We start from the raw sequence: 14,825 nt of genomic DNA, 5'->3' as shown, positions 1-14,825 counted from the left end.
GCTGCTGCTGCTTAATGCTGCTACTGCTGCTGCCGCTGCTAATGCTGCTGCTGCTGCTGCTAATGCTGCTAATGCTAATGCTGCTGTGCTGCATGCTACTGCTGCTACTGCTGCTGATAATGCTGCTGCTGCTCATAATGCTACTGCTGCTGCTGCTACTGCTGCTGCTGCTCATAATGCTACTGCTGCTGCTGATAATGCTGATGCTGCTGATAATGCTGCTGCTCCTGCTGCTGCTGCTAATGCTCCTAATGCTGCTGCTGCTACTGCTGCTGCTGATAATGCTGCTGCTGCTGCTCCTGCTGCTGCTGCTGATAATGCTCCTAATGCTGCTGCTGCTACTGCTGCTGATGATAATGCTGCTGCATTGAAACTGTGAACATGCATCTAAATGTTGAGTTGGCTGCTTTTTCTGCAACGTGAACAATAACATATTAAAACATGTGTCTTCATATCATTTTTGTGCTGTCATGAAGTTCTTCTCCACTCCATAACGTCCCTACACCGTGAGAGAAAGAGCTCTCTGTTAACAGGAGTGGAGCGAGGTTTTTAGCTTGGGTGTGGATATAAAAACCCTTAGCTCTGGAATGATTAATAGCCATTTCTGAGCAAGTGAAGAAGTGAGGAAGAAATAGCGACAGTCGCATCTCCTCCCACAGTAACAATGATGATGAGTGGATCTTCAAATGAGTAATGACACTCATAGAAGCAATAAACACTGATAATGGCATGGTTTCACATTTCTGAAGCTCACCTTCAGGTCACAGGCCTGGTTTCAGCCACAGTTACAGGGATTCCAACACTTGGCATTATTTTACCTCACTCTTGACTAAATCCTCTAACACTGGAATAAAAACTGCTGACACGGCACTGCAAATCAGGGAATAAGCTCATGGATTTATTTTCCTTCCGATCGCTGCAGAATGCTGCAAGAGGTAATGTCAAGTCATTACTGTTTGGGCCAAATGCGCAAGCCTGTTCGCACGGAGTGAGAACGAATTTAGGAGGAATATTGCTTTTTAAATTGGTAATTTAGCACATTTGTTCAAGCTGGAATTAACTATCGTTTTAGTTTCCATCTTCCAGAAAACAGTGAAAATGATCCCACATGATGAAAGTGTAAGCAGTGCTTCTAATCGGTTAATTTGCTGCAGGACAAGACCTTGGTGTAGAAAGTGTTTTATCGGGAGGCGAGGGTTGGCAAAACCGCCCAACGATAAACTGTAAATTATGGCACATTCACTTGTTTACCCTCATTCTCATCTGAGAAGCTTCTCTTTAATTGCTGCTAAATTCCTTCATTTCCCATTGGAATTTTTCGGGTCACACACTTCATCTCATTCTTCAGCGCGTGTGACTCGTGTGACTGGGACCCTCGCCGGTGTCCCAGTTTAAAAATAATTTTAAAAATCACATTTGAGAAGGTAAAAGAAGCCCAAAAAAGAGAAAATAATCATCGATTATCAAAAATATTGTATATCTAATATTGATTGACTGGTTGCTCTATTTAAGTGGCAGTGATCTCTGGAAAGTGGAGGAACAAGCACATGTAATGTGAGCGCAGCCTTGTCAAATGTATTAAGTACAAATGTATGCATTTCCTTTGGATAAAGCTTGAACCAAAAACTAATGAAGTTGGTGGTCAGGCAAGAAAAACACTTGACTTGCAATTCAAATAATTGATTACAAAGTTAAAAAGTGAATATATATATATATATATATATATATATATATATATATATATATATATATATATATATATATAGTATGTAATGTAATTGTGGTGAACCACTGTGTCTGATAAAAAAGGTTGTAAGATAAATTAGAGAAACATGAAATAGTTGAGTATGAGGATGGAGGGACCAATAGGGCTGCATAGTGGTCCCGTTCATCTTTAATATACAACAATGTATTTATTCTGTTTTGGAAGATACACAAAGTAAGCAGTTGATTTTAACTTTGTAATCAATTATTTTCTGAAACAGTGCAACGCACAGCAAAAAAGATTAGCCTCTTCCAAAAAGTTGAGACTGAAATATTTAACATGGCCAAACTGAAAAGAAGAGTTAAGTGCTTCTTTCTTCTTCTCCTTACCTTTGCACCAATCTGGTTCCCGCACTGGCGACGATCTCCCTCATGGTGCTGGTAGTCAGGATGGAGGTGAAGCTGGCTGCTGACGGACGGGCTAAAGGGGTTTCCTTGTCTCTGCGGCAAGGAGCGGAAAGGAAGAGTGCCGGGTTTTGTCATCACTGCCTCGTTGGAGCCTCACTAACCTAAATGAATCAATGCAGTCTATAACAGAGCATAATAGAACAGAATAGAACAGAATAGAACATGGGTAGATCACATTTAATTGTATTAAATTGTATAATGAGGTAATAAAATCAACATGGAATTGTAGAATATATTGGAAATATTTTGGATTTCACCTTGTGTTGTTATCTTACACTTTTATATTTGCACTCTTTATATTTGTAATATTTCTATATATATATATATATATATATATATATATATATATATATATATATATATATATATATATATATATATTTACAGTTTTACAGTTTTAATGTACTAAAATAGGCCTACTGCGTATTTAACGTACGGGGCAAAAATGAGGATACAAAATAGAATAGAGTAGAACAGAATAGAACAAAAGTAGATAGCATATTATAAAGAATGTTGAGGCCTCACCTAAACAAGATAACTATTCATGTTCAACTGAATTTACACATTTAGCAGAAACGGTTTGCTGGAAATTACTTTCAATTCACACTTCAGTCATGTAGGATCTTCAAAATCTGACTTCATTTTTAATCATATTTGTTATGGTTATAGTATTTTACAAGCCCATTTGCCAGTAAAATAACTATATTCCCATCAACATGATGCTCACATTAATGTCGCAATAATTATAATCCAATAATATAATACACATTCGTAGGCAATGGCTTTTACTTTTTAAGTATATTTTCATGCTGATGGGCCTACTTTGACACTTTTATTTTTGTATAATTTTGAATCCATTACCTTTACTTGTGAGGGAGTATTTCTAAACTGAGTTATTATTATTATTACTATTATTATTATTATTATTATTATTATTATTATTATTATTATTATTATTATTATACATGTTTTACTGATGTAAAAGATCTGAGTACCTCTTCCACAGAGAGCTGCCTCCTCGAGGACATGAGCGTATTTACGCAGTTCACCACCACGCCACCAGATGGCGGCCGCACGCGGGTTGAGAGATTGCGCTGCAGTCCGTCTCTGACGTAGTCAGTCGGCCGCGTCAGCCAGTAGTCGCGCGCGCATCAGCGTTGAACGGGAATAAACGTAAACCTGGGACGAAAAATACATAATTACATTCACTGGAACCAAGACAGACCCGCGACTTATTCCGCCATTTCCACCCTCCGCTCCCTAAAGCACCTCGTGTCCAGGCCGGCCGGTAAGTGTGTCGCTGCTGTCCGCCTCCCAGCGCCTCCATCCTCTGTAAACAACCACACTGTAAACTGTGTGACTGAGTTGATGTTACACACCGCGTTACACACAGCGTTACATGTGTAACTCTTCTCCCTTCATAAGGCGTCACGTGTTGCTGTCTGCTGCTCTTCTTCCTGCGCAACAGCCCTGCTGCTGGTGCGCATCACAAGGAGGCACTATTATTATTATCTATATTATAGGGATATCAAATACAATGTGTGTGTGTGTGTGTGTGTGTGTGTGTGTGTGTGTGTGTGTGTGTGTGTGTGTGTGTGTGTGTGTGTGTGTGTGTAGTAGAAGTCAAAATAATTCCCTTATGGACAGTGTTCAAATGGTGGCTTTAATAATGACTGATTTCATGTGTTATTCTACTACTTTTTGTTGTGTGTGTTTCTTTTTTCCAGTCTGAAGGAGGATCAGCAAACATGTTCTACACCTGCGGTCCCAACGAGGCTATGGTGGTGTCAGGTAAAAGATGGCCTCTCACACACAACACCCAAATCCACAGGTTATGTCCTTGTTTTCTTTGTTATATCTTTGGTATTGTTATTATTATTAATTTCCATCCATTTGAAGGATGGCATTCCAAAGCGGACAAAATATCCCTCATAACCAAATATGTAAAAACACCTGTGGTAACGTTTCCTGAAATGTCCCAGGTTGTAAAAGCATTCATAGTCGCTCCTCATGGCCGCTGGGCCTCTCGTCTCTCCAGGGTTCTGCCGCTCCCCTCCCCTGATGATCCCTGGAGGCCGGGTGTTCGTCGTCCCGTGCGTCCAGCAGATACAGAGGTCTGTCTGCCGCCTGTAACCTCTGACCTTATTAACATAACATACAAATCCACCTGGTAAAGGAAAGAGTAACTTCACACAACAGGGTAATAAATCATATTAGTGCCAGAATGACCGATGGGCACACATTTAAAACGGTGTCCATCTTCCTCTTCTTTCCTAAATGATAAGGATAATATCTATATTTTTTGTCTATTGATGTAATTTGCGCTCTAACTAACCATTACCTAGTCAGTCCACAAACCCCTCAGAGCCGTTTGGCTTCTATCTGCCTGTCCATCACATGCTGCTCCTCTCACATCCATTCCAGTTCGTCGGCAGACGGAATGTTTTGTCTGTCTGGATGCTGTCATGCACCCGTAAAAAAAATATATATATGTGTATATATATATACACACAAATATATATGAGCACGAAATGATGATGCTTTAATGTGTTCCATCCGAGCAGCCGATAATCGATCAATAATCATCTTCTCCTGGATGTGCCTCTCTTCAGGATTTCCCTGAACACTCTGACTCTGAACGTGAAGAGCGACAAAGTCTACACGCGGCACGGCGTGCCCATCTCCGTCACCGGCATAGCCCAGGTCAGTGCCAGGCCTCTGCACCGGTAGCCGCTGCTGTTTCTTTTCTTTTACGCTGAACACCTTGATCAACACTTTCGTTTTGACTCGAGTTGAGATAGAAGATCCAAGACTTCTTCCAAGCACACAAAGGGCTTATTTCTCCCAGATTAGGTTTGAATCGGTGTCAGTGAGCACTTGCACCTTTGCCCCCCACGGCCCATCCATATTAGGATTTAAGGCTACAGAAATGCACTTCCACACATCGTCACACATCTCCGCTGGATGGATCCTCATGGCAAGGCAGTGTTGCTCTCTACCACAGATTCAAACTAATCTGTGGACTAAATCTGAGAGGTAAGCCTCCTTTGTGTGCAAAGAAGAAGGTCTTCCCTCTTTTCTTGATGGTTTAGTTGAGCATAGATCCATGTAGCGGTTTATCCCAGCATGCAGCAGCCTGCTGTAGAATAGTAATACCTCAGCATCACTCATGAGTATTCTACCTATTCCTGTTGAAAAGTACCACAGATGTATCATCTTGTGACGATTCAGTGTTATCATTTTTTAAATATCAGATATTGGTTTGCATGTAACAACAATGAGTGTCACCTTCCAGAGAGAGACTCAGCCATTTCTCATCCCTGTGCCTCTTAGAAACAGTGTATTATGTTCGTACTTTAATCATTTCTCCATCCAAGTCTTCCCATGAATCCCCCCCCCACACATTGAAATGCACCGGCTCCTCCTGGAGGCCCGAACATGTCACTGTGGACACGATGAAGGAACCCAGCGATCACGTGGTCAACGAGTGTCTCTGTCCTCTCAGAGCAATAAACGAGCTGCTTGTTCTCCTCCAGATGAAGATCCAGGGTCAGAACAAGCAGATGCTGGCAGCGGCCTGTCAAATGTTCATGGGGAAGTCCGAGGCCGAGATCGCTCAGATCGCCTTGGAGACGCTGGAGGGACACCAGCGGGCCATCATCGCCCACCTCACCGTTGAGGTAAGGGTCCGATGGTTGTTGGTGTAGAAGAGTTTAAAAGTCCTAGTCAGGACTTACACCGCGTTGCCATGAAACGGTGTCAGCGCGCTAACGGGGCTAACGGGGCTAACGGGCTTTGATTCTGCCGTGACCTCGAGACTTCCTCTCTCAGGAGATCTACAAGGACCGGAAGAAGTTCTCCGAGCAGGTTTTCAAGGTGGCCTCCTCAGATCTGGTCAACATGGGCATCAGCGTGGTCAGCTACACACTCAAAGACGTTCACGACGACCAGGTAACCACATACCCTTGAGATCAGTCCCTTTTTAGATGAGGAACATATTCATTTATTTAGTGGGTTAGTGGGCCCCTGAATTGACGATTGATCACAGGCCAGAATGTTAGCACACAAGTAAAAGTCATTTTCCGTATCTCATATTTATTCTAAAGAATGCTCAGCTGACTCAGACTTCTCTTTGCGGTCACGCAGGATTATCTGCACTCGCTGGGGAAGGCTCGGACGGCCCAGGTTCAGAAGGACGCTCGCATCGGAGAGGCCAAGAACAAGAGAGACGCTGTGATCAGGGTGAGCCATCAGGCCGCGTTGTCTCCATCCTCCAGGACACGGCTGTTCCTGTGAACGTGTCTCCTCTCAGCACAGACATCAGGCCATAAACAGGGTTTATTTCTGTTCCAATATCAGGCCATCTTGATTTTTTTAGAAGTTTGTTTTTAAAGTATTCGGTTCTGGTCCTTAGTCTGTTTCGCTCGGTCTCCAAGGATATTTGTCTGAACTCTTGTCTGTATTTTTAGCATCTTGTTTATCCTATTTTCAAGAGTTATGGAGTGCTGCAGGAAGGAGTCCTAAAACTCAGAGCTGAGTCAGCATGTTTGCACTTCTGGTTCCCTCTTCTCAAAGTCAGTGAGTCTTAACGTTTTGTTCAACAAAATGAAATGCTTTTATCTTCTAAATCTATCTATCTAAAATGTAAGGTAAGTAAAGTATCATAATAAATGTGTTTCCCATAGGGCTTATTTTTTGCAATAATTCAAAATCCATTGGCAAAAATCCAATAGGCTTTTTGACAAGGGAACCAGTGGGATGCTAACTTCCTTCCATGTTGGCCTACAAAAACACATCATCACTACAGAGCGCATTTAAGTCCTGTCCACGCCGGAGGGGAAAACAATTCATCGTTCCTCATTGACTTTGTATGGCGCGAAGATGCCTCCTTGTCACTTTTGACTGCTAGCAAACAACAGACAAATGCTTACACGCTGTGGGACGCAAATAATCCAGAACTACATTTTTCATAAGCTGCCGAAACAAAAGAAACGTTAAGAAGAAGAAAAAGTGACACTCAGTCTGACTAATGTTGTTCAGCAAGCATTTTGTCCACATGTCAGTTAAGCCAACGCATGTTGACAACAGAAAGCTGTGCAATATTACGTTAGCAGGTCCTTCAGCTAACTTCAGTAGCTTCCTGTAATGCATAGCTAACATTAGCTCGCTAACAGTTTACAGACAGGCTACCTAGCTATCAGCTGGTAGACAGAAATTGCAACAGAAGTCCTTAGACATGCTGAAATCTAAAGTTTTTTTAAGATAGCTGCAGCCATTTTGTTCGCGTTTCAGCCCCTAGTTGCACATTTCCATCATAACCATCTTGTTTTTTAGAAGTCTGTTTTTGGAGTAGTCAGTTATTTCCCTTGGTCTGTTTTACTAAACTATTGTCCATATTTTTAGCATCTTCATCCTGTTTATCCTATTTTCAAGAGTCTGTCCCATGATCCCTCTTCCCCCCTCCGCTCTCTCTCTCTCTCTCTCTCTCTCTCTCTCTCTCTCTCTCTCTCTCTCTCTCTCTCTCTCTCTCTCTCTCTCTCTCTCCCTCCCTCTGCAGGAGGCCCATGCGATGCAGGAGAAAGTCTCGGCCCAGTACAAGAATGAGATCGACATGGCGAAGGCCCAGAGGGACTATGAGCTGAAGAAGGCCGCCTATGACATCGAGGTCAACACTAAGAAGGCGGAGTCAGAGATGGCCTACCAGCTGCAGGTACACGAGCGTGAATAAGAACTGGGTGATCTGTGACACGTTTACTGACTGGGTCCAATGTTTCTGCTCTTCTCCTGCATCTTCCAGGTGGCGAAGACGAAGCAACGTATTGAGGAGGAGCGGATGCAGGTCCAGGTGGTGGAGCGCACGCAGCAGATCGTGCTGCAGGAGCAGGAGATCACCCGCAGGGAGAAGGAGCTGGAGGCCAAGGTGAAGAAACCGGCAGAGGCTGAGCGGTACCGCCTGGAGAAACTGGCCGAGGCTCAGCGGTGAGTTGCACGTTCTGGATACTTCTCCTCAAAAGACCTCCAGGTGCATCTGGTTCTCTGTCACTGGAGTCAGTTGGCACATTCATTTATCTTTTTTCTAACTGTTCATCATCATTCTAGCTTTTTTTGTTGCTGCGATACCAACACGTGACAATTAAAATAAATAAAATACATTTTAAGTTGTTTTTTTCATCATTCTAACTGCCTATTTAATAAGTGCAAAAGAGCAAAACAATATTTGCAGATGAAGTGTAGTACAGGTACCTCAAAATTGTACTTAAGTACAGAACTTAAGTAAATGTACTTTCCAACATTCCAACACTGATTAAAAAGTGGAGCTTTTTCATACAGTCGCTGGCAAATTGTTTTAAAGAAAACAAACTATCATAGACAGAGTAAAGGCAGTATATTACTGCAGTGTAAATGCAGATGGACCACAAGCCCCGTCTCATGTGTTAATATTGTTCATGGTGTAGTTATAGTATCGCGCACTATTTGCTGAATCATCTGCTCTCTCTCTCTCTGTCCAGTCTGAAGTTGATCATGGAGGCGGAGGCCGATGCCGAGTCCATCAAGGTGAGTCACGCTGATCCCTGTGTGTGTGTGTGTGTGTGTGTGTGTGTGTGTGTGTGTGTGTGTGAGTGTGTGTCCATTTCACCAAGTGTCTCAGATAGGGGTTTCCCTTTTGTGGGACGGTGTTTTCAGGTAAAGAGCGCCCCTCTTGTCTCCTTCAGATTAAAGGTGAGGCCGAGGCGTTCGCAGTGGAGGCCAAGGGTCGCGCGGAGGCGGAGCAAATGGCGAAGAAGGCCGAGGCCTTCGAGCAGTACAAGGACGGGGCCATGGTGGACATGCTGCTGGAGAAACTGCCTCTGGTGAGAGACGACATGTCCATGACAGACATTTATACAACACTGCTGTGGGTAGTTATTGTCCGAATTACAGCTAATCATGTATTTAGTGCACCTTTAAGACTGCTAAACATTAACAAAAACATATGAAGGTGATACGTTGTGTCAGAAAACAAAAAGAAAGGTGTTTAACATTTATATAAAAAAGCATGTCTGGAATATAAAGCTCCGGGTTAATTAAATTAATTTCGGTTCATTTATTACTGCTTAGCTGGCCCACTGTCATCTCTGGGAGTGTCAGAGGCCCTTCCTCGCTTCATGTCCCTTAATAGTAATATCTGTCTTCACCAGATGGCGGAAGAGATCAGCAAGCCTCTGTGTGCAGCCAACAAGGTCACCATGGTGTCCAGCGGAGGCGGGGAGGTGGGCGCCGCCAGGCTGACAGGAGAGGTGCTGGACATCATGATCCGCCTCCCCGCCGCCGTGGAGAAGCTGACCGGAGTCAACATCTCCCAGGTAACGCCTCCTTACAGAGCGCTATCAATCCACTGGCCTTGCTGACCCCGGGTCTGCTGATGCGCGTGACCCGTCAAATATGTATTATTACAAAATATGTACACAATGTCAAAAGCTGCACTCATTGATTTTTATTTTATTTATAATAGTTTTTCCAATATGGCGGCAGAAGAAGTCAAAAACACGCTGACACATCCAGTCCTGGGGCCGTATTTAATATTTATGTAATAAACATAATGTAACACATGTAAAAAGTTAATAGGTGTTATATTTATCTACCATGCTGGTCATTTGATTACTTAATCCATTTGATATTTACGGGGTAAATTGGCTCAAACTTGTAAATCTGTAAACACTGTTGCATTTTTTCAGTTGCCAAATGTCTTAGTGTTGAGATTACTTACATTTCTAGCATTACTGAACGCTTTATGAAGGATAAGATAAGGTAAGGATGATGGATAATCGGCTGAGTCCTTATCGCAGGATCCAATCCGACCCGTGGCCCTTTGTTGCACGTTGTCTTCTCTCTCTCCTTTCCAGTCGGTCCTGTCCATCTAATAAAGTGAAACAATTCCCCAATGATCTTAAAAAACCCACACAAAAAACGTTCCTTTCTTACAAATCTGACAGGCCCAGAAACGTCCCGCTTCCTTTGGATGCGGATCATGGATTGAAAGAAAATGATACGCTGACCTTCTAAGAAAGCCCTGCCTCTCGTTCCCTCCATTCTGCAGGTGACGTCTCGTACAGCCTGAAGAGAATCAACCCGTCTGGTGACCTGGCAGACACTGACACAGTAACACAGCCCGACTCGCCTCCTCCCATGTGATATATCACGTCGGGGTCACCATTGAAAGCGCGTATTACATGTCTGTTACATCACCCGGTCAGCTGTTTCTCCCACGTAGCTTTCCACCTGGAACCGGCTGACACATTCTCTTTTTCTTGTTTGTGTTTTTTTTTTTTCGGGAGGCTTTGGGCCACTGATACTGGTTTTAAGTATTGTGCTCAACTGGCTACTGTTACAGTTGTTGTTTCACTATTTTTTTACTCTCAGCATAAACACAAAGCATTCAAATTACAATACTTCCCCGTGTATTTTCTCTTCATAATGCCTGTGACTTGATTTACATTGGCTTTGAAAGATGGCAGCAGCTGTAACAGTAGCCTCTGTGTGGTTGTCCCTTTGAGACCTTCGGTTTTAAACTCGCTCCTCGCGGCCTCATGTCCCTCCCCCCTTCCCTTCTTGTCTCCGCGGCTTGTCACATGTTGTGTGTGTGTGTGTGTGTGTGTGTGTGTGTGTGCGTGTGTGTGCGTGTGTGTGTGTGTGTGTTCAACTTCAGTGTCCCCTCCACGACGGCCCGTCTGCTGCCTTGCTGCCGAACCTTAAGTGCATCTTACATGAACGTTTAACACGAGCACGCGTTGGAAGCCATCATTCACATCAGTCACTACTGCCATTGCTTTGTCTTACACTCGACCAAAACCACAGCCTTTGGTTTCAGACACCGCTCAGTTCTCACCCTGCGATTGTGACACGATGCATATCTAACGTATCAAGGGGGATTGGTTAAATCATCACTTTACTTGCAGGGAATCCAAAGCCTGGTGCCATATGTATGCCATTACTATGTATTATACATATTTTTGTATCATTGTTTTCTATTTAACATGTGTGTGTTTTCCACCTTGCCCAGTGTTATAGGAAGACCCTTTCCCAGTATGATATAGTATCAACCATTAAGCCCCTGTGCAGCAGCTCCATGCCACACTTCCCCCTGTGACTTATGCAGAAATATGAGCAAATGTTGTGTATGTTCACGGACCAACCCACCTTTCACTGTAGTTCCACGTTCCCTGACTTCAGGTTCTACTTGTCTCTTATCGACTTGATATTTTTGATATCCTATCAACAGAGCACTGCAGTGGTCCCTTTAAATATTCCCACTGGATGCCAGCTCACTTTACTGTTAACCCCACTGAACGGCAATCTAGACAGCAGCACACAACGTCTAGAATGAGACGCTGTGATGAGCCTCTCGGGTAAAGTCCTCGCTCTCGGCCCATCCCAAACTGTGGGGTCAGAGGTCAGGGGGTTCTGTCTTCTCTTCTCTGGACGCTGGGAACAGATTCAGGCCCAAACAGGAGCCTGAGCCCCGTCATACATACACTGTACAAGAAGTATACCTGAAGTAAAGTGTTGTTTTGGCTCGTTATGTAGCCGCTCTCATGAAGGTGTAGAGCTGAAGGTAAACATGGTGTGAAGTATAGCTTTAGCCTTCTACTGTAGCAGTGGGATACCACAGTGTCATTATGAGGGGATTGAAATGCTCAACTATGTGTCTCTTCTTTTTTTTCTTTTCTTTTATGAAAGTATGACGTGAAGAGATGCATATTTGGATAGCTGATTATCAAATGGTGTCAGCTTGTACTTCAGGGAAAAGGATGATGATGAAGATGAGGAGATGAAGATCAGATAGCATTGATCAGGAGTGATGGATTGGTCCTCAATGTTGCTGTTTTACGCACTGTTCTTATTTGTTAACTTATTACCAAACAAGTGGAATATGATATTGTGTATTAATAACTTGATATGCTAATGAGGTTTAGGAGCGTCTCCGGGAGCCCTGAGAGGCAGACATTTGGAAAAGGAAATAATTCTGTCCACTCTAAATGGTTTTCTATTCTGTGTTTAAGACTCAAGAACAGGTGAAGAAAAAAAGGTTTTGCCAGGATAAAAGTGTTTCTGTGTTTTTGAGGCCACAAGCGGCTGAACGTCCTAAAAGCGTTCTCTGTGTTCTCTAAACACAAGGTCTGTAGAAATGTGTGCGAGAACATGTCTATTAAAACCCAGCCGGAAAAGAAAACACAAATGTTTTAGTCCAATTTAACACACAGGCAGTGGTGCTCCTCAACCTCCTGTGGCCAAAATAAGTATTACAACAACAACAACAACAAATCCTCTGACACAGAACCTGTTTCTTCACCTGCAGATAAAAAACAAAATGTGAGGCACACACAGGGGTTACCCTGGGAAACATGTCTTTCACTTGTTCTGGAGTCCTAAAGCAGGAGAGAGAAGCAGACAGAGACATGGATCACCATGTCGTCGTTTCCTCACCTGCCTCTCGGGGCTTCTAGCTCCAGAGAGACCATTCTGAAAAAGAGTGCTCAACTTGCCTTGTGTCATAACCCTCTCACCCTGTCACCCCACACCCACGAGCCCCGGGGGGTCTGGGTGCTCAACAACATGTTTCATGTCTCAACTGCATATATGTTTTGCATCAGCATGCATTGTAAGGCCTCAACAGGTACGTCAACATTTAGGAATCTTCCAGTGAAGACACGTCTACTTGATCCCAGCGCAGACTAATGTATTCAAATGGTATTTCATTTATTTGAAGGTGAATGCTGCTGATACTGTGCATGCACCCTCCAACACTTCAACTGTACTTTGTTTTCAGTCAGGACGCCGTGTGAATCACCAAAGTGGGAGGAGCTTCTTTGGAAAGCTATTGAACAGGAAACGTGGTCGTCGTTATGGGATGTTACGCGTAATGATGTGCACTACATATGGATATAGATGTGTTTATAGTATATATTTGATATTTAATAGCACTCCACAAGTCCTCACTAACCACTGTATTGACTCTTATAACAGCAGTGTTTCACTAGAGTTCATTTCACTTATCTGTCTGTGCACTTCAGGAAATGTACTACTCAAACCTGAACCCAATAACGTTGTCATTAAATTGCAAAAGCGAAACCACTTATGCTCTGTTCTGAAAACATAATAATGACATTATATATTCAACCGCTGTGTTTCTTATTCGTCTTTACGCTTGTGTTACTTCTGTTTACACATCTGATGGTTGGAGCTTTGCATTGTAACTGCATAGTGTTTTTTATTGGGAGCCGATGAAGAAGCTCTCACGTGCTTTGGTGTGGTCCAAATAAACTGTTTTTCCTAAATATTTCTAAAGTCTTCCCCTTATTGATCTTTCACAGAATGTTGACTTTAGTTGTCTGGTTCTCACTCAAACATCCTGCTGTTTGCACTGCAGTGCCTTGCCCAAGGGCAGCTATCTGGTGGAGTTGGGATGGGTGGCTTTTAAGGAATTAATTGAGAACTGTTTTGAAAGAATATAGATGAGCATCATTTACATACCACATACTAATATGATGTCCTCAATCCCACACACTGCCGGGATAATAAATAGGCTGTACCGTTAACTATGGATAGCCGGTCGACTGCAGGAATATAAGACAAAGACATTCTTGCATTTGTTCTCTTTCATCTATTTGAATGCTGGTCAAACTCACATTCACAAACGTAAATTATTTATGTTATGTTGGATTTGTCTCCTGTCATCTTTTTTTTATTATTATTCATACCACTCTTTTTCCTTTATTTTCTCAATACTTTATCTCTATGTGAGTGATTCTGATGTTTACTTTTGATACTATGCATGCTGACAATTTTAAATGAAGATTATTAAAAACAAAAAGGTGCAAGAAGCAAGAGGATTCAGTCTTCAAAATGAAGATGTGAACCGCCCCAGAACACAAGGTATTAACAGGTGTACACTCAGCGGTACCTGGGACCGATCCATAGAAGATATTATTGAAATAAATGTTCTCAGACAAAAGAGATCTGACGGTTGTTGTAGTTTATTACAATTTCCACCTGTGCCATGGATACATTTTCAAATTTAACATTGGTACTTTTTTTAAATTGTATTTAAACGCAATCTAATCTATGTGGCTTTTATTTTTTAAAGCCGTGACCGGAAACGCAACGCTCTCCCTCTGACTTGACTCTGCTGAGGCGAGCTGGAGGGAAAAAAGGAGGAAAAAAAACGAAGGAAAAAAAGGCACATCTGAGGGGTTTGAGGGGCGGATTTGGACAAACTTTCCCAAGTGTCCCGACCCGAAGAGGCTCCGGGGGGGTTGGCGGGGAGTCGATTTCACCGGTAATGAACACAGGAGTTATTAGTCCGTTGTTAATTAACTGTTATTTTCAGTGTGTCTGAGAGCACCGTCGTCCCGACCGCCGGAAGTCTGCATGAAGCTCGTCTCCGACAGAGGCGACGGCGGCGGCGTTTTTTTTTTTTTTCTTCCCCCTGTCTTCGTTTTTTTTTTTTTTTTTTTATTCGAGACTTTTTTTTTCTCTTTTTTTATTTTCTCTCAGCGAGACAAGCAGGGAGTGAGGAATGGAGGCGTAGGGGAAGCGACGGCGTGTGTGTTTACAAAGTGGCTAGCAGGTTAAGCATGTGAACACACAGGCCTCCTTGTCGCTAGAGCAAGCCA

General features: G+C 43.0%; 1 protein-coding gene across 1 annotated transcript; it reads left to right on the top strand.

The window, feature by feature from the left end:
* Window positions 1-3,920: 3,920 nt before the first annotated feature.
* LOC306749171 (flotillin-1) lies at window positions 3,921-9,560 on the top strand (the record flags this gene model as incomplete). Its single annotated transcript, XM_079232431.1, has 11 exons — window positions 3,921-3,963; window positions 4,211-4,286; window positions 4,785-4,875; window positions 5,709-5,852; window positions 6,004-6,123; window positions 6,319-6,414; window positions 7,730-7,882; window positions 7,970-8,151; window positions 8,682-8,727; window positions 8,886-9,023; window positions 9,351-9,560. The coding sequence occupies 11 exons, from the start codon at window positions 3,921-3,923 to the stop codon at window positions 9,558-9,560; spliced, it is 1,299 nt and encodes a 432-aa protein (XP_079088557.1).
* Between the last annotated feature and the right edge of the window lie 5,265 nt (window positions 9,561-14,825).

Source organism: Taurulus bubalis (genome assembly GCF_910589615.1).
Source record: "Taurulus bubalis genome assembly, chromosome: 16".
Lineage (NCBI taxonomy): Eukaryota > Metazoa > Chordata > Actinopteri > Perciformes > Cottidae > Taurulus > Taurulus bubalis.
Note: the sequence above shows the minus strand (reverse complement) of the source record. Positions and strands in the feature narration are given on the sequence as shown.